General features: G+C 46.5%; 1 protein-coding gene across 1 annotated transcript; it reads left to right on the top strand.

Annotated features, from left to right (window-relative positions):
- The first annotated feature begins 1,524 nt into the window (after positions 1-1,524).
- cdc37 (cell division cycle 37 homolog (S. cerevisiae)) lies at positions 1,525-18,429 on the top strand. The gene is made up of 8 exons (XM_085971868.1): positions 1,525-1,844; positions 8,373-8,654; positions 9,898-10,006; positions 10,894-11,009; positions 12,653-12,775; positions 15,003-15,185; positions 15,772-15,843; positions 16,794-18,429. The coding sequence occupies exons 1-8, from the start codon at positions 1,743-1,745 to the stop codon at positions 16,938-16,940; spliced, it is 1,134 nt and encodes a 377-aa protein (XP_085827994.1). The 5' UTR covers positions 1,525-1,742; the 3' UTR covers positions 16,941-18,429.
- The last annotated feature ends 1,450 nt before the right edge of the window (positions 18,430-19,879 follow it).

A 19,879-nucleotide genomic window follows, 5' to 3' on the forward strand; every position in this document is an offset into this window, starting at 1 on the left:
AAATGCAAGTCTTTCTTCTACTTTTCATTCCGGGTTTGCTGATCTCACCTGAGACGGTGCGGGAGGGGAGGGGAGGGGGTGGGTCTACAATTGGCATCAGCACCCTGGACCAGGGAAAGTAAAAAATCAGCCCTGATCACAAAGTGCTGGAGAGTGTTTGTGTGAGAACACAGCAGGGACTTTCAATGGCCAGTAGCTTGCTGCTGATGAACAACTGAAGAATAGCCAGTTGGTTGAAAAGAAAAAGACTTGCATTTCTATAGCACCATTCACGACCACCGGACATCCCAAAACGCTTTACAGCCAATGAAGTACTTTTTTTGAAGTGTAGTCACTGTTGTAATGTAGGAAACACAGCAGCCAATTTGCGCGCAGCAAGCTCCCACAAACAGCAATGTGATAATGACCTGATAATCTGTTTTAATTATATTGATTGAGGGATAAATATTGGTCAGGACACCGTGGAGAACGCCCCCTGCTCTTCTTCAATGTAGCGCCATGTGATCCACCTCAGAGAGCAGACGGGGCCTCGGTTTAACGTCTGATCTGAAAGACAGCACCTCCGACAGTGCAGCACTCCCTCAGTACTGCACTGGGAGTGTGAGCTTGGATTTTTGTGCTCGAGTCTCTGGAGTGGGACTTGAACCCACAGACCTTCTGACTCGGAGGCGGAGGTGCCACCCACTGAGCCATGGCTGGCACGTACTTTATGAGACGGCACTGCAAAAGGTACTCCGTGGGCTGTAGTAGGAGGCGGTGAGGTGGGGCACGGAGTGGTAGAAATGGCCATTCTGTGCGATTGATGATGTTGGGGCAAGAGGTTGGTGCATCTCAATGACGTCATCGATTGCCCCTCAATGATGTCATCAATCTCCCCTCAATGACATCATATATCTCCCCTCAGTGTCATCATAGATCTCCCCCTCAATGACATCATAGATCTCCCCTCAATGACATCATAGATCTCCCCTCAGTGACATCATAGATCTCCCCTCAATGACATCATAGATCTCCCCTCAGTGACATCATAGATCTCCCCTCAATGATGTCATCAATCTCCCCTCAATGACATCATATATCTCCCCTCAGTGTCATCATAGATCTCCCCCTCAATGACATCATAGATCTCCCCTCAATGACATCATAGATCTCCCCTCAGTGACATCATAGATCTCCCCTCAATGACATCATATATCTCCCCTCAGTGTCATCATAGATCTCCCCCTCAATGACATCATAGATCTCCCCTCAATGACAAAGATCTCCCCTCAATGACATCATAGATCTCCCCTCAGTGACATCATAGATCTCCCCTCAATGACATCACAGCTCTCCCCTCAATGACATCATAGATCTCCCCTCAATGACATCATAGATCTCCCCATAGTGTCATCATAGATCTCCCCCTCAATGACATCATAGAGCTCCCCTCAATGACATCATAGATCTCCCCTCAGTGACATCATAGATCTCCCCTCAATGACGCCATAGATTTCTCGCGCGGGGGGGCGCGAGGAGAGGAAAGGCGACTTCCGGCGGAAGTGATGCGCAGCGGCCCGGCGAGTTTTCTAGAAGCGGTGGAGAGAGAGAGTGTGTGTGAGAGTCGAAAGAAAGAAAGAAAGAAAGAAAGAAAGAGAGTGAGTGAGTGAGTGAGAGAGAGAGAGAGAGAGAGAGAGAGAGAGAGAGCCAGCCAGCCAGCGAGTGAGTCGAGCCGGGCCAGAGGCCCCGCTCTCGGGCTGAAGATGGTGGATTACAGCGTGTGGGACCACATCGAGGTGTCGGACGACGAGGACGAGACTCACCCCAACATCGACACGGCCAGTCTGTTCCGATGGCGGCACCAGGTGAGGGCGGGGACCCGGATCCGGACCCGGCCGCGGGATCACCGCAGGCCGCAGTGACCCAGGGAAAGCCTCGGTCCTGCCCCAATATGGAGAAACCCTCTCCACGGGGCCCAGGAATGGCGAGAGCTCCCCCTCTTCCCTGTCTTTATCTCCGACATTGAAGGTTTTGCGCATCCTTCCTCTGCCAACTTGTCCCCCTGTAAATCTGTCAGTTTTTCCAATGGCAATGTGCTATGTCAACATGTCACGGTGTAATTCCAGCCTCCCGCCAGTGGTGCGTCAGGTTTCCCTCTTTGGCCTGTGCTAGGCTGCAATCCCTGCCTATGTTACTTCTAGACTTGACTATTCCAACACACTCCTGGCCGGCCTCCCACTTTCCACCCTACGTAAACTTGAGGTCATCCAAAACTCAGCTGCCCGTGTCCTAACAGCACGGTGGCATAGTGGTTAGCACTGTTGCCTCACAGCGCCAGGGACCCGGGTTCAAATCCGCCCTCGCGTGACTGTGTGGAGTTTGCACATTCTCCCCATGTTTGCGTGGGTTTTCTCCGGGTGCTCCGGTTTCCTCCCACAGTCCAAAGATGTGCGGGTTAGGTTGATTGGCCATGATAAAAATTGACCCTTAGTGTTAGGGGGGATTAAATACGTGGGGTTACAGGGTTACGGGGATAGGGCTTGGGTGGGATGGCTGTCGGTGTAGGGACCGGGTGCTAGGGTTTGGATGATCAGCCATGATCTCGTTGAATGGCGGAGCAGGCTTGAAGGGCCGAATGGCCTACTCCTGCTCCTAGCTTCTATGTTTCTAACTCGCACCAAGCCCCGTTCGCCCATCGCCCCTGTGCTTGCTGACCAAATTGGCTCCCGGTTAAGCAACACTTCAATTTCAAAATTCTCATCCTTGTTTTCAAATCCCTCCATGGCCTCGCCCCCTCCCTATCGCTGTAATCTCCTCCAGCCCCACAATCCTTCAAGATATCTGCGCTCCTCCAATTCTGCCCTCTTGAGCATCCCTGATTATAATCGCTCAACCATTGGCGGCCGTGCCTTCTGTTGCCTGGGCCCTAAGCGCCAGAATCCCCTGTCTAAACCTCGCCACACCTCTTTCTTCCTTTAAGAAACTCCTCAAAACCTACCCATCTGACCAAGCTTTTGGTCACCTTCCCAAATTTCTCCTTATGTCGCTCAGTGTCAAATTTTGTTTTGTAATGCTCCTGTGAAGCGCTTTGGGACCTTTTGCTACATTAAAGGTGCTGTATAAATGCAAGTTGTTGTTGCAACCAGCTCCAGCTCTCTGTTTCTCACATTGCTGTAAATTTTCTATTTCACTATCTATAAAATTCAAAGAGAAGAAAATAAGGACAACATTATGACTTTTAAAATGGGGACTGAATTAAATCTGCACTTGCTAGTCCACCAGCCCTACCCTGTAAATGCATTTCACTTGGGCTTGATGCTGTATTTATCGCCATGGGCGATTGACTAGTAATTAAAAACATTGTGTGAACTCCCTGTCCAAATATGTTATGATTCCTGGTCATCAAATGTAACATTGAAACAGTATGTGTGAATACTTAGCACATGTGAATATTCAGAATGGAAATCATGCATGTAAACTCTGTCCCCGCAGGCTCTGGCCAGTAGAGTGAGATTCTGAAGTCCCTCTACCCTGTTGCCAGATTGTGTATAAAAAAAACTTACTAGTTGCTAGTTTATTGGAAAATTATAGCCAAGTTAAAATGCAGTTAGGTGAGTAAAGGAATAGCAGCAAATATACAGAAGTGTGTAAATGCTTTGAAGATCACCTTTTTTAAAAATTGATATTGGCATGTCATACAATAGTACAACACAGAAGGAGGCCATTCGGCCCATTGAGTCTGCGCCGGCTCTTTGGAAGAGCAATCCAGTTTGTCCCACTGCCCCGTTCTTTCCCCATATCCCTGCAATTTTTTCTCCTTCAAGTATTTATCCAATTCCCTATTGAATCTGCCTCCACCGCCCTATCAGGCAGCGCGTTCCAAATCCTAACCACTCGCTGCGTAAAAAGGTTTTTCCTCATGTCGCCTCTGGTTCTTTTGCCAATCACCTTAAATCTGTATCCTCTGGTTATCGACCCTTCAGCCATTGGAAACAGTATCTCTTTATTTACTCTATCTAAACCCCTCTATCAAATCTCCTCTTTGCCTTCTCTGCTCTTAAGGAGGGCTTCATTTATTGCCCATCCCTAGTTTTGAGAAAGTGTGCCTCTTTCTTGCTCTGCCACTTGAGAGGGCATTGAGCCAACCACGAAGTGTGGGACTGGCACCACGTGTAGGTCAGGATGGCAGTTTCTTTCTCTGAAGAACATTCGTGTAATGTCTGGGTTTTTCCATCAGTTGGGTAGCTTTAATTGTCATTCCTAGAATGATTGAACTTGTAATTCTGGGTTGCCAGTGCAGTACCGTAACCATTGCACTGTCATACTCTTGCAATATGTTATTTTGCATTGTGTTTTTTTCTCATTTTATTTCCATTAGTTTTTTTTCTTTCCTCAGTCAAGTGTTTGTGCAGAAATCCATCACTGTGCTTAAGGGTGTTTCCAAGTGAAGCTATAGATAAGTCCATGGATTTAGAGTGTATTTCCCTGATGTCGAGTGCACACCCTCAACAGTTGGGGAGAGATTCCTTTCATTTAAATTCAGCGAGTTTCAGCAAAGGTTGGTAGAGCTCAGGCTTCAGGGTCGTCCCAAGTGAGCTCGGAGTTTAATCAACTAAAATCGTGCAGTTTACTGTCAGGGGGCACTGGTGATCTTCCTGCTGTGTTCAACCTGAGCAGTAACAGCTCGCGTGCAGGATGACCCCTCACTGCGCTCGAGGGACCCCTCTAATCAATAGAGTGGGCAGAATCACCAGCCCCAGCGACAAGCCTGCCCCTCCAGGTCCCATAATGAGCCAGGCAGGTTCATTAAATCATCGACAGTGCCTTGAAGTATTGAAGGTTGCGGGTTTGACCCTAGTTTTAGTCTGCTGAGCTCACAGATGGCAGTTGTCAGTCCTGGGGAGGGGAGGTTGAAGAGTCGGAAATCTACCAGAGATACTGATCCCGAAAGAGAGATACACCTGCTCGAAATACTGTGGATGTTGGTTCAAAACCATATTTTGGTATGGCACTGATTTCCACCCTTGCCTCAATCGCCTGCTGACATTCACTGTTCTTCATGTCTGAACATAGACACAGACACAGAGTGCAGAGCAGTGGTTCTTATGGAATTAAGAACGTAAGGAGCAGGAGTCGGCCACACGGCCCCTCGAGCCTGCTCCACCATTCAATAAGATCATGGCTGATCTTCAACCTCAACTCCACTTTCCCGCCCGACACCCCTTGATTCCCCTGGAGTCCAAAAATCTATCGATCTCGGCCTTGAATAGACTCAACGATGTGTCCTGCCAACACCTTCGGGGGGAGGGGAGAAGATTTTCAGGACCAAGAGGATGAGAGGAGAAAGAAAACAATGTATCTTTATTGCAGTGCTGCCCAGCTGTGTGAGTCATACTATAATAATCCAGTCTGCTGCAGGGCCTTGTTTGTCTGAGAGACCGTGGGGAGAATCGAGTGAGAAATACCTGCAGTTGATAAAATCTTGACTGTTTTGAGTTGTTGATTGGAATGGTAGCTTGTTTATGGGATTGCTATCTGTAGCCTGTCAGCTTGAGTGCACCGTGGTGGGTTAACTAATGATGTCATGTTCATCAGTTCCCAAGTGTATAGGTTTGATTTGTGTCTTTCAACCACTTGTGCACGCGAAGGAGGAGGCATCTTGTGTGTATGTCTCCTCCGCGTTTCTCAGGAGACATCGGGCACAACAGTTATAAAGCAAGCAAGGCGAGTGATTTAGTGATTTTGATAATTTGGTGAGGGCGGAAACACAGCCAGTTTTGTGACTAAAAGTTTCATTATACGTGGGAGGAAGTGATACTGTTGACAGCAATGTTCTTTCATTCACTAAGTTGGAGTAGAACTGAAGCTGTCTGAGATGGTCAGTATCAGTGACTTTTTTCGGCTATTTTAGGTTTCATTTGTCCAGGCGTAGCCTCTTTGAGTGAGGAGAAGCCCCTGACATGGAGTCCAACTTGAGCCCTACGTGAGAGTGATTGTTTATGCAGTTGTTCTCCCAATGGTTTGGTGAGTCAGTGCATTGTACAGCATGGTACTAAGCCACTCAGATAAGGAAGGTTGGGTCCCATGTGGTCGCTGATCTCAGTCTGGCACAGCAGTGAAGGCATTGCAGTTAGCCTCGGCACACACTGGGCAGAGAATCTGTACGGCCCAGTACTCAACTGGATTCTACATTTATCCACGAAAGCTTCAGAGGTTGTTTTAAGAACTATAAGTTGGGTTATTCCCTAACCTTTTTAAATATAAACACAATATGTTAACTGAGATATGCAGTGAATTGGAGTAGACTAACAAGCTCTGAAGTACTGTGATTCCCTAACAGGAAATGCTCATCAGAATTACAACACGCTTCCCTCCAAACTGTCGTCTTCTGAGAGATTGGGTTGATTAGGCTTATATTCGCTGGAGTTTAGAAGAATGAGAGGGGATCTCATTGAAACTTATAAAATTCTAACAGGACGAGACAGACTAGATGCAGGAAGGATGTTCCTGATGGCCGGGGAGTCCAGAACCAGGGGTCACAGTCTAAGGATGAGGGGTAAGCCATTTAGGACTGAGATGAGGAGGAATTTCTTCACCCAGAGAGTGGTGAACCTGTGGAATTCTCTGCCACAGAAGGCAGTGGAGGCCAATTCATAAAATATATCCAACTCCTTCTTGAATATATTTATTAAGGCTAAAGGGATCAAGGGATATGCGGAGAAGGCAGGGACCGGGTACTGAATTTGGATGATCAGCCATGATCACATTGAATGGTGGAGCAGGCTCGAGGGGCCGAATGGCCTACTCCTGCTCCTATCTTCTATGTTTCTATGCCATATTTTATCCTTTTTTATTAAGGATGCTCAAGCCACAGGAGCAGATATCCTGGGTAGAATTCCCTCTTCAATGTCATGATGATGAACTGGGAGTGTGAGCCACTCGCAGTAACTATTCACACTTGGTATAATGCTGCCCATGTTGGAAATAAGCTTTGGAATGCTTTGCACATCTGTTAACATATTGTGTAAATAAGGTCAAGGAAACCTCTTGCTGATCACCTCCCGTCCCCCAGAACCGACAAATCAATACTCCTCCATGTTGAACATCATTTGCAAGAAGTTCTGTGGAAAGCAGGGGTGCAGAATGTACTCTGGGTGGGGGCCTCAGTGTCTGCCAGTAGAAGTGTCTCAGTTGGAAGTGGGGGGCCGGCTAGGGGAGCGTTAGTGAATTGAAGCCTTGAGGTGATGCAGGCATGGATTCGAATCCCGACCAGTTGCTGCAGTGCTGACTAGGATGGAAGCTGGAACACCATTCTAACTGAGAATTGTTTATTTAAATGTACCGTCTGATTTTGAGAGAGAATAGCAATTCAAATATACAGCGGATAAACCAACCATGTCGCTAGGAATTTAGTAAAGTACGTGTGGTTGAGGTGTGAACTTTTCGTAGTGTGCACTCAACCTGTGGGAAATATTTTGTACATTTTTCCCTTCCAAACTGGGGTTGTGTATGGTGAGAACATTTTGAGCTGCAGGAATATTGTACAGGAAGCATGGTTGCTTGTGTGATTCATTTAATATAGCATTTTGGGAGAAATATTGGAAAGTGTAGTTGCTGTGCAGGCAAGCATGGGAGTCATTGTGCACAGAGCAGGGTCCCACCAACAGTAAATGAAGGAATTCCTTGTTGGTCTCGTTGGTGCTGCTTGAAGGATCATTGTTGGCCTGGATACCAGGACAATGCCCTTCTCCTCTTCAAATACTGCTGTGGGAGCGTTAATATCCACCTGAACTGACAGAGGGAGCCTTGCTTTCCTACCTGATCTGATAAACACCTCCGGCAATGCAGCATTCCCTCAGTACTGCACTGGTGAGTTTAGGTCATGTACCTTATTTCTGGAGTGGAGCTTGAACCAACAGCCTTCTGACTCGGGTGAAAGTATAGTGTAGAGTTGTTCCGAGATGTGTCAGTCCTGCTTCTGGTGTCGCACGTTTAAAAGCCAGTCATTTGTGGTAGTTTCTCTTAACCTTGGTGAACTGCTGAAGACTTGCACAGTGGGAATCTACAGAGAACAATCCTCCTTCAATTGTCCCAGAATGTGTCTCAGCGCAATTAGCCTGTAATTAACCTCACGATACATCTATGTAGCAATCATATTGTGACCTTAAAGGGCTTAGCATTACACATAGCTCTAGCTTGAATCATCAGAGTGCATCACATGGTATGGTATTCCTATTCTTGTGAAACATTATATCCTCTGACATACTGTGGCAAAACTGCATAATATAGTTTGCAAATAAAATGCATTTTGTTTCTAAAATTCAGTCCGACAGTTTCATAACTGCAAGTGTTGACAGCTTAGAGAAACGGCGCTTGTTCACTTTATGCTGCAGGCTCGAGTCGAGCGGATGGAGGAGGCACAGAAAGAACGAGAGGAGTATGAGAAGACGTGTGGGGATTGTAAGCGGAAACTCAGTGAGTGTCAAAAGAAGCTGAAGAATTTGGTGCTAGTGGAAACGGACGATGCAAAGAAAGAGATTGAAAAGTTGCAGGATGAGCTGAAACAACTGAAAAAGGAGGAGAAAGAACTGGATAAGAAAGGGACGTCGCTGAAGAAGAAGGAGAAGTCCATGCCGTGGAATGTGGATACACTGAGTAAAGAGGGATTCAGTAAGGTTGGTAGTATGTTGTTAGCTCACGGACTGTTACAGCAGAGGTGGATTCCCAACTTATGTCAGTGCTAATCCTCAATTGGTCACTGGAAAAAAGAGACTTGTATTTCTATAGCGCCTTTCACAACCTCAGGACGTCCCAAGTGCTTTACAGCCAATGAAGTACTTTTTGAAGTGTAGTCACTGCTGTAATGTAGGAAACACGGCAGCCAAGTTGTGCACAGCAAGCTCCCACAAACAGCAGTGTGAGAATGACCAGGTCATCGTTTAGTGATGTTGATTGAGGGGTAAGTATTGGCCGGGACACCGGGGAGAACGAACCTGCTCTTCTTCGAAATAGTGCCGTGGGATCTTTTACGTCCACTTGAGAGAGCAGATGGGGACTTGTGGATCTTCCTTTTGCTGTGTATACCTCTGTCTGCTTCCGTTCACCCATCATATCTGTGCTCACTGATCCACATTATTACCCGGTCCAGCAAAGCTTAAATTTTTAAATTCTGATCCTTGTGTTTAAATCCTTCCATGGCCTTGTCCATCCCTAGCTCTCTAACATTCTCCAGCCCTGCAACCCTCTGAGATCTCTGCATTCCCCCAACTCTGGCCTCTTGTGCCGACCCCACTTCCTTCGCCCCACCATTGGTGGCTGTGCCTTCAGCTGTCTAGGCCCTAAGTTCTGGAATTCCCTCCCTAAACCTCTACCTCTCGCACCTCCATTTAAGACGCTCCTTAATGTACCACTTTGACCAAGCATTTGGTCACCTGTCCTGATGTCTCCTCCTTCGACTCGGTGTCGGTTTTGTGTCTGATTACGCTGCTGTGAAGCACATTTTGGATGTTTTACTACGTTAAAGACGCTATATAAATGCAAGTTGTTGTATCTGTACTCCGGTTGGTTGCTGCTTGGTGATCACCCATCTGACACGATCCATTTTCTCATTTGTGCACTTTTCACGTTATGCTATTGAAGCTCTCCTGTCTGTCGTAGCTCCGTGTCTAGATTAATGTTGAAATTATAAGTAACGCCATGACTTAATGACTACAGTAACTGGCTATCGGTGATAAAAGGGAGCTCGAGTAAAACAAAATCTGTAATAGATTTTTAATAAGTTAGATACAATTGTTTTTCTATTGTTTGAAATGTATTGTGTGTGATATTATGGGGAAGTCTTGTGATATGCTAACTGAGAGCCACAGACACAGATTGGACATTCTATGAACACTGATGTTTTCTGCTTCTGTCCTTCAGAGTTTATTTAATATAAAAACAGAATCAACCAAGGCTGAAACGGAGGAAGATAAAGAAAAGAAGCACAAGACCTTTGTGGAAAAATATGAGAAACAGACTAAGCACTTCGGTAAGTGGAAGTAACTTCTGAGTAGCCGGTCACAGTGACTTTGCTGCATTTTCCATCAGCTTTCTAAGTACCATTTCCTGTCTGGTATACAGTCTGAAAGCAGGCACTGCATGCGGTATGTGTGCTATAACAGACACCGTTCGTACCGGATAGGAATTGTGTGTGTGTGCGCATCTGAGATTCCACGTAGATCGGCTGCAGCCTGGCCTGCTGTTGGGTGTCTCTTCTATTGTGGGGACTCCATTTGCAACACGCAGTGTACAGGAGTTGATGCTGAACCTGTACAGACAAGACAGAGCCAGGAATTAGTGGATTATTCATTCTATTCTTATTGCATTACGTATCCTTGGTGCTTCCCCTTTCGTTTCCCATTTCCCCATTTTGTTTTAAATCTCACCTGTTTTTCTCATAATTTTCCTTTTGTATTTAGCTTTGGGCTTGGCACCAGTTACTGAATTCACCCAGTCAGCTACACTTCCTCTCACTATTACTGACTAATGTTATTCATCGCTGATCATCGTGCCGTAGAGCCCAAATCCATTTTGGCCTTTGTTTTCTTTGTAATGTATGTTCAGGTGCCACATGCACTTTACTGGTCAGTTTTATAATGTGTGCACGGAATCACTTGCATAGCAAGAGCATCAAGTGCCAACTAGGACTTGATGGGGATACTGAATCTGGGCATCGATGATTTTGCCTTGCGTCCTCTCCCCATCATGGGTGTGGATGTTAGGTTTGACTGTGATGCCTTTCACAAAACTCACCGTGCAGGTTCTTGTGTGAATAGTGGCAAATTGGGTCGAGGTACTGAGGCCTGTGGAACTGAAACTTGGCCAGGGTCCGAGGAGGGTGTAAAAAAAATAACTTCTTTGCAACTTTGCACACAGGCATGCTAAGCCGCTGGGATGACAGCCAGAAATACCTGTCTGATAATCCGCACCTCGTGTGTGAGGAGACGGCCAACTACCTGGTCATCTGGTGCATCGATTTAGAAGTTGAAGAGGTACAGTGAGCCACACTGCTGTTTTGACTTTATGCGTTTGCCACTTACGATGGGATATCCATTATATAATTCTACGTAATATGCCTTTTTTAACCAGTGTGTAGGTGAAGTTTGTGTATTTCCACACCGATGCACGTAGGGTGCACCCTGTATAGTGGGGAGTCTGTTCCCTACTGAGCGTTTTATCACTGCAGACAACTGGCAGAGCCCTGGAAGAAGGTTGGGGCGATATCCAAGGCATGGTTTCCTATTTAGACAGTCGAGACCACCCGGCTTCCGACCTCATTACAGCCTTGGTCCAAACATGGACAAAGGAGCTGAATTCCAGAGGTGAGGCGAGAGTGACTGCCCTTCACATCAAGGCAGCATTTGACCGAGTGTGGCATCGAGGAGCCCGAGTAAAACTGAAGTCAATGGGAATAGGGGGTAAAACGCTCCACTGGCTGGAGTCATACCTAGCACAAAGGAAGATGGCTGTGGTGGTTGAAGGTCAAACATCACAGCCCCAGGACATTGCTGCAGGAGTTCCTCAGGGCAGTGTCCGAGGCCCAACCATCTTCAGCTGCTTCATCAATGACCTTCCCTCTATCATAAGTTCAGAAATGGGGATGTTCGCCGATGACTGCACAGTGTTTAGTGCCATTCACACCTCCTCAGATAATGAAACAGTCCATGCCCGCATGCAACAAGACCTGGACGACGTTCAGGCTTGGGCTGGTAAGTGGCAGGTAACATTCACGCCACAGAAGTGCCAGGCAATGACTATCTCCAACAAGTGAGAGTCTAACCACCTCCCCTTGACATTCAGCGGCATTACCATCACCGAATCTCCCACGATCAACATCCTGGGGGTCACCATTGACCAGAAACTTAACTGGACCAGCTACACAAATACTGTGGCAACAAGAACAGGTCAGAGGCTAGGTATTCTGTGGTGAGTGTCTCGCCTCCTGACTCCCCAAAGCTTTTCCACCATCTACAAGGCACAAGTCAGGAGTGTGATGGAATACTGTCCACTTGCCTGGATGAGTGCAGCTGCAACAACACTCAAGAAGCTCGACACCATCCAGGACAAAGCAGCCCGCTTGATTGGCACCCCATCCACCACCTTAAACATTCACTCCCTCCACCATCGGCGCACCGTGGCTGCAGTGTGTACCATCTGCAAGATGCACTGCAGCAACTCGCCAAGGCTTCTTCGGCAGCACCTCCCAAACCTGCGACCTCTTCCACCTAGAAGGACAAGGGCAGCAGGCGCATGGGAACACCACCACCTCCAAGTTCCCCTCCAAGTCACACACCATCCTGACTTAAAAGTTTATCGCCGTTCCTTCATCGTCGCTGGGTCAAAATCCTGAAACTCCTTACCTAACAGCACTGTGGGAGTACCTTCACCACAAGGACTGCAGCGGTTCAAGAAGGCGGCTCACCACCACCTTCTTGAGGGCAATTAGGGATGGGCTTGCCAGTGATGCCCATAAATGAATAAAAAAGTGTTGAGAATGAAATGGGAATCCAACACGGGTGGAAACACACTTGAGGTGTCCTACAGACAGTAGGGGTACAGTCAGATAGCATCTGGAGAGAGTGATTGCCTTCAGTTTGTAATATGTTAAAACAATGTTTATGGGTTCCCCCTGCAGAAACATGCGCTGATGGAGCAGGTCGCCCACCAGACAATAGTGATGCAGTTTATCCTGGAACTTGCCAAGAGTTTGAAGGTGGACCCCAGAGCTTGTTTCCGACAGTTTTTCTCCAAAATCAAGGTACAGAAATGACTGGCAGTCAGTTTAATTTCAAGCAATTCGGAGTCTGCTGCACCTGTTATTCTAAGTTTGTCCCCCTGTGAAACATGAATTCATATTTGCTCTTGTGATCCAGCGCACTATTAACTGTGTATTGACCAGTGATAAGTTTTAACACTAGTTCAACCAATTCAGTTATTCAACTAACAACTGTGGTTAAATAACTGATTTAACCAGAAGGGTTTTTTTTCTCCTTTATTACTTACAAGTTTATTTTTTGTTAACCATTAATGTAAGCCATTGTGGTTTAATTTCCTCTCTGCCATTCTTGACACACGGGTTAATGGATTTGGTAAATTTCTGCCTGTGCAACTCTTAACACATTCATTAGCTTGTTTGAAAAAGGGTCAACACCTGTGGTTCAATTCTTCGACAGCACCTCCCAAACCCACGACCTCTACCACCTTGAAGGACAAGGGCAGCAGGCACATGGGAGCACCACCACCTCCAAGCTCCCTTCTGAGTCTCGCACCATCCTGACTTGGAAATATATTGCCGTTCCTTCATCGTCACTGGGTCAAAACAAAATCCTGGAACTCCCTCCCTAACTGCACTGTGGGGGTACCTTCACTTCACAGACTGCAGCGGTTCAAAAGGCAGCTCACCGCCACCTTCTCAATTAGGGATGGGCACTAAATGCTGGCCTTGCCCACATCCCATGAACGAAGTTTAAAAAAAAAAGTAGACAATGCAAACATGTTAATCATGCGGTGAAAATTAAACTCTGTTCACATAGTTGACCAAAGAAATGATCGCTCCCAAGGTGACTCAGTCAGGAGATGGACAGCCTAGTGTGGAACTGGGCTTGCAGCACAAGAGGGGTCTTGAGGTAATCTCCCAATCTGCTGAGTTAATGGATTTCATCTGGGGCAGCAGTGGTGTGCTCTCAGTGCCCCAGGGCTAGGTAGGGGAAAAAACAAGTCAGCAATCCTGCTAATTAGTATAGGAATAGGAGGAGGCCATTTAGCCCCTCGAGCCTGTTTCGCCTATTTAATCCGATCATGGCTGATCTGTACCTCCACTGCATTTACCTGCCGTTAATGCATATCCCATAATACCCTTAACCAACAAAAATCTGTTGACCTCAGTTTTGAAAATTTCAACTGACCCAACATCCTTTTTTGGAGAGTTTCAGCTTCCATTACCTTTAGTATGAAGAAGTGCTTTCTGATTCACTGAATGGCCAAGCTCGAATTTTAAGGTTGTATCCACTTGTTCTGCATTCCCCCACTAGCGAGAATAGTTGCTCTGTATCTACCCTGTCGAATGCTTTTGCCATTTTAAACACTGCGATTAGATCACCCTTCAACATTCTAAACCAAGGGAGTATAAGCCAAGTTTATGCAACCTACCACCTCCAAAGCTAATATATCCTTCCTGATGTGCAGTGCCCAAAGTTGAACGCAGCACTCCAGATGGGGTCTGACCAAGGCTCCGTACAACTGAAGCAAAACTTCCTCCTCTTGGTACTCCAATCCCTTTGTGGTAAAGGCCAGCATCCCATTCGCCTTTTGATGACTCTTTGTACCTGTGCACTCGTGTTTAGTGATTTGCAAACTGTTAGACAATGTGACTGTGATGAGGACAAAATTGGGCTTGGCTGTGCTGTCCATTCTCTGGCTGAATAGCCTGCTGACATTTGCTGTCTAGCTGCGAGATGAAGAAACATAGAAGATAGGAGCAGGAGTAGGCCATTCGGCCCTTCGAGCCTGCTCCGCCATTCAACGAGATCATGGCTGATCATCCAAACCCTAGCACCCGGTCCCTACACCGACAGCCATCCCACCCAAGCCCTATCCCCGTAACCCCACGTATTTAATCCCCCCTAACACTAAGGGCCAATTTTTATCATAGCCAATCAACCTAACCCGCACATCTTTGGACTGTGGGAGGAAACCGGAGCACCCGGAGGAAACCCACGCAAACACGGGGAGAATGTGCAAACTCCACACAGACAGTCACCCGAGGCCGGATTTGAACCCGGGTCCCTGGCGCTGTGAGGCAACAGTGCTAACCACTATGCCACCATGCTGCTTTGTCTGCAAAGAATGTCTGCTTTGGTGAGAGCCTGTGGAACCTGACCCAGCGTGAGTTGGTGCATTGAGGGGGGCGGCCGTGTTCTAAAATCATTGTATTGAAGCGGTGACGTTGACTTGAGCTGTTTTTTAAACTTCGTCCCGATCTACAGACAGCAGATAAACAATACATTGAGGCGTTTAATGATGAGCTTGAAGCATTTAAGGAGCGGGTGAAAGGTCGTGCTCAGGCAAGGATAGAAAAGGCAATGAAGGAATATGAAGAGGAGGAACGTCAGAAGCGGATGGGGCCTGGTGGGCTCGACCCTGTGGAGGTGTATGAAAACCTTCCAACAGTGAGTAGATTATTTTGCAATCATATTAAAAACTGCCACAAAAGGCATAATACTCCGGATGCTGGAAATCTGAAATATAATCCACAAAATGATCTCTTTGAGCTGCGCGATGGTGCAGCGCTCCAGGGATCCCATGCAGCGGTCTTGCCGGTCTTTCAATGCACAGTGTGCGCACGGTATTTGGAATGAGCCACGGTATTTTGGCGCAGTTTCAAAAAAAATGACAGGGAACGCTGCTCAGCAGATGAGGCAGCATCTGTAGAGAGAGAAACGAGTTAACGTTTCAGGTCGAATGACCTTTTTAATCAGTTCTGACACAGGGTCACAGACCTGAAACATTAACTCTGTTTCCACAGATGCTGCCTGACCTGCTGAGTATTTACAGCTTTGTGTTAATATATTTTAAAAACAGTTACTGTAAATCAGTGATGCTGATCATGAGCCTCAACTGGCAGTGATTGAATGATCCCCAAAGTTACTCTACATCCAGTAAATATTGACCGTTTACGGGAGAGTTTCCTCTTTTGTTGTGATGCTTCTAAAACTTTAGAAAGCTGCTTATCATTTTCCTAACATGTCTTTGCAGGAGATGAAAAATTGCTTTGATGCAAAAGATATTCAGTTGTTGCAGGATGTTATCAGCAAAATGGATCCAACAGTAAGTATTTCCTGCTGCTAAAGCACTCGCCCTCGCTTCCAGCTTCACCTGATGGTTAATTCTGTGCTTGGGGTGCTGGTTCACTCCCATTTCCCACGCCTCCTGATCTTGACTGTTGGAGGCTTGGTGTAATTTTGGCACCACTTTTCCAAGCCTCCCGGAAATTGGTTGTAGAATATCCAAGCATATTGAAATGGCTGGGTAACTGTGTCTGTGAGGGGCGGGGGAGAGAAATGGATTTAAGAGAAGAAAGAAAAAGAATTTGAGGTGCCAGTGCTCTGTGGAAGTTGGGTTGCAGTGCCAACCCTTGCCCTTCGCGTGCTGAGTTCCTGATTTCAGCCTGGTCCTGTTGACGGCTGTTTCAGAGCAGCACTCAGACCGAGGAACAGGTTGGTCACCTGCCGCTTTAGATGGAATGGTGTATGGCAAGGCTTCAGAAAGAGGAGAGTTAAATGAGCACGATATAGCAGTTAAAAGATGTGAAACTTTAATTTTGGATTGACGAGGGTTCTGAATTGGGACACGTAGTTTACAAGAATAACAATGCAGCACTCCCTCAACGATCGTCGGCCTAGATTATGTGCTCAAGTCCTGAAATAGGGTTTGGACCCACAGTCTTCTGACTCAAGGGGATGGTGCCACCAACTGAAGCAAGTGGTCACTTAAGATTTGGTGCTGCAAGGTCTGTGTCCCGGGCTTCTGCTCCGCATCCATTGACCCCCAGCTGAAAGCAGGGCATGTCTGGATATCGGATGAAGATCAGGCTTGCTTGTTGTGTCCTTGATGGTCATCGAGCCTAATGATACTTCAGACGCTCTTCCAAAAAACCAGGCAATTGTGTGAGATACTGGAGGGTTTCCTGAAACTCTGGAACTGTTTCTCATTGCCCTCACTGGAGGGGGAGGTTTAAATACTCGTATTAAAAGATGAATCCACTCTGCTGTTTCCAGGAAGCCAAATACCACATGCAGCGCTGCATTGACTCCGGGCTCTGGATTCCAAATGCGAAGACTGCAGAGGAGGAAGGAGAGAAGAGTACAGAGGATGAGGATCCTGTGTACGAAGAAGTTAAAAAGGAAAGCGGTGAAGAAAAATAAACCTATTTTTGTTTCTGTATCTGCTAGTTTTAAGTGCTGTGTTGAGTTACAGACAGCATCCTGTTCACTGACCCATAGGGGTTCACATATAAGTTCAATGTATCAGTCTATTGAATGAAAGCTAAAAGTCCTACACCAATCAACTGCTTTTTGTATAAAGAAAAGAAGTTCTGAGAGCATACAGGCTGCTTCACTCCTATGCAGGAACTCTCTGGATCAGCTGGCATCTGTGCAAATGAAACCATCACAATTGTCAAGAGTGAGTGACTGCTACCCCATTGCTTCATTGAGTTAATGCATGCCACTCCATGTGGTGCTGAGCCATACAGACTGGAAGGCGCCAGGTTCAGCTCCGGATCTGTGCCGAGTTATCCCATGAGACTCTGCAATGATGCCCTCCTGAGCAGCCTCCCGATGCTCGCTGTCGAGGCCTGTGCAGGAAGACCGGTCACTCGGGAGGGGTACTGCAGAGAGAGCGCTGCTGCCGCCCATGGAACCATACCCCACTCGAGTTACCATCTTGAGGGGTGGGGGGAGAGAGAGAATTTTGGTAAGAACTTAGGGCTTGTTGAAAATCCTATAAGGAAGTGGGGTGGGGGTGCCTGCCAATGTTCCCTCCATCTGCGTGGCCACGTAGCTAATAGGAAAGGTTCCCCGCAGGCTGCTCGCCGGCTTCTCCTTTGTAAATGGCGGGCATGCGCAGAAATTTAAAGGGACCCTGCACTAAAAGGAACAGGCCGCGCAGAACCAAGTGCAGCTTACAGCGAACATTGGTGCCGACAGATGTCACTAAATTCAAATCATAATATTTGGGGAGAAATCGAAGAAAACTTCTGAGCAGCATATTTATACTTGCAATTGGAACAGGAGTTGAAATGAAAAAGCCGACTGTATATTCAAAAAATAAAAAGGAGAACCCCTGACCTAAATTATTGCTGACAGAATTTAAAAACATTTCTGTTTGGCAAATGCGTCATATTTTCTAGTGTCCTTGCTGTTTGACTCCACAGCCAAATGTTTTGCTCCCTGAATCTGAACACATTTCTCTGAGGTGATGGGGCAGGATAATAAGCAGAATAACTGGCAAAATTGTGTAGATTTTAGGATTTTGAGTGCTCTGGTTTTTAGTACAAGATCCTTATTTAATCAGTTTTGAGGTTAGGTGACTGATTTACATCACATCAAACAATCTTGACAGGTGCTTTTATTTTCAGTTCTTTTGAACACTCGGTAGAAACAACCATAGTATTGTCCACCGGGTTTAACTCCTTACGTTCTGTACATATATTTTAATGAAAGCTGTGCATTGCACAGATTGTGGCTCACAATGACTGTTCTGCTGGGGCCAGTGTTGCTGATGACGCTGCTGATTACTGTGACTGGTTCAATCTGGGGCGGTTGCTGCTTACGAGCGAGGTAGTTATCGTAACTTTTTTGTTCCTTGTTCTTGGCCACCATGTATGCAAATAAAGAGATGTGATGCAGTAAATTGCTGCCTTGGTGTTGTGTGGAGAATATCGGATGGCTGTGTGCACGCTTAAACTCTCTAAAATAGAGCAGTTTCTGTCCTGGGTGTCATTCTATGCAGTGTTAATGAGGCTGCAACATTAACTTTAGTATGGGTGCAGGGTTTCATTTATTGCAGCTAAGTGTTGCTGATTTCTGTGTCCAAACCTGCCACTTATATACCTGATCTTGTCCTGTAGCATATTTCCCTGTTACTTTAGAGTTCCAGGATTAAGTCTCTACATGCCCACATTTCCAAGCTTCCAGATAAGTCTGGGTAAATCAGTTTGTGATGTGGACCCTTGGACACCTGGAATGCCCCAGGTTCGATCCATGTCCTGAGCTGAGTTAGCTGGTTTTAGGCAGTGTGGGTTCAGGCAGTTGGGCTTAGCACCCTTGAGCAAGGGAAATCCCACTTGTGATTTCCCCCCTGCTGAAAAATGCAGGTGTGTGGGCCTTTGGTGAGCACTGGATTGGGTTGGCCTTTGATTCCATCCAATGGCCAAATAGTCCAGGCTCTTAAGTGACCAATGACCACTGAGCAACGTAACAGATGGCCTGTAAAATTACCTCCAAATAAATCAGTACCTTCAAGAGTGGAAAAAAGATTTCCCAGATATTATGCTAGAGCCATTCAAGTTTACGGCAGAGAAAGAGACCATATTATTCATTGTATCTGTGCCAGGTCTTTGCTGGAACAATCCCAAACTAATCCCACTGTCCCGCTCTCTCCCCATAGCCCTGTATCAATCCCAAACTAATCCCTCTGCCCCACTCTCCCAATAGCCCTGTATCAATCCCAAACTAAACCCACTGTCCCGCTCTCTCCCCATAGCCCTGTATCAATCCCAAACTAATCCCTCTGCCCCACTCTCTCCCAATAGCCCTGTATCAATCCCAAACTAATCCCACTCTCTCCCCACAGCCCTGTATCAATCCCAAACTTAACCCACTGCCCCGCTCTCTTCCCATAGCCCTGTATCAATCCCAAACTAATCCCTCTGCCCCACTCTCTCCCAATAGCCCTGTATCAATCCCAAACTAATCCCACTGCCACGCTCTCTCCCCACAGCCCTGTATCAATCCCAAACTAATCCCACTCTCTCCCCATAGTCCTGTATCAATCTCAAACTAACCCCCTGCCCTGCATCTCCCTATGCTTCAAATATTTAGTATTTTTAAATCTTTAGTCTTTAATCCTGTTATGAACTTTTTTTTTACTGTCTTTTGAATATAATTTAATTTGCAGTAACCAGTATTGTAGTTGTATGAACATGAGCAGGAGCAGGCCATTCAGTAAGATCATAGTTGATGATCTACATCATCTCTACTTTCCTGTCCTATCCCCATATCCCTTGATTTCCTTAGTGTCTGGCTCGGCAACCACAGCCCTCTGGGGTAGAGAATTCCAAAGATTCACAACCACCTGAATG

Source organism: Somniosus microcephalus, chromosome 31, assembly GCF_052327205.1.
Source record: "Somniosus microcephalus isolate GS21.2 chromosome 31, FLI_Smic_1.0, whole genome shotgun sequence".
Classification (NCBI taxonomy): Eukaryota; Metazoa; Chordata; class Chondrichthyes; order Squaliformes; family Somniosidae; genus Somniosus; species Somniosus microcephalus.

Bases quoted from the DNA above. Each gene is read 5' to 3' on its own strand.
- cdc37 (XM_085971868.1), top strand. From the start codon at position 1,743: ATGGTGGATTACAGCGTGTGGGACCACATCGAGGTGTCGGACGACGAG. The intron at 11,010-12,652 runs GTACAGTGAGCC...TTCCCCCTGCAG, and splicing joins TCGATTTAGAAGTTGAAGAG to AAACATGCGCTGATGGAGCA. The intron at 15,186-15,771 runs GTGAGTAGATTA...ATGTCTTTGCAG, and splicing joins TGTATGAAAACCTTCCAACA to GAGATGAAAAATTGCTTTGA.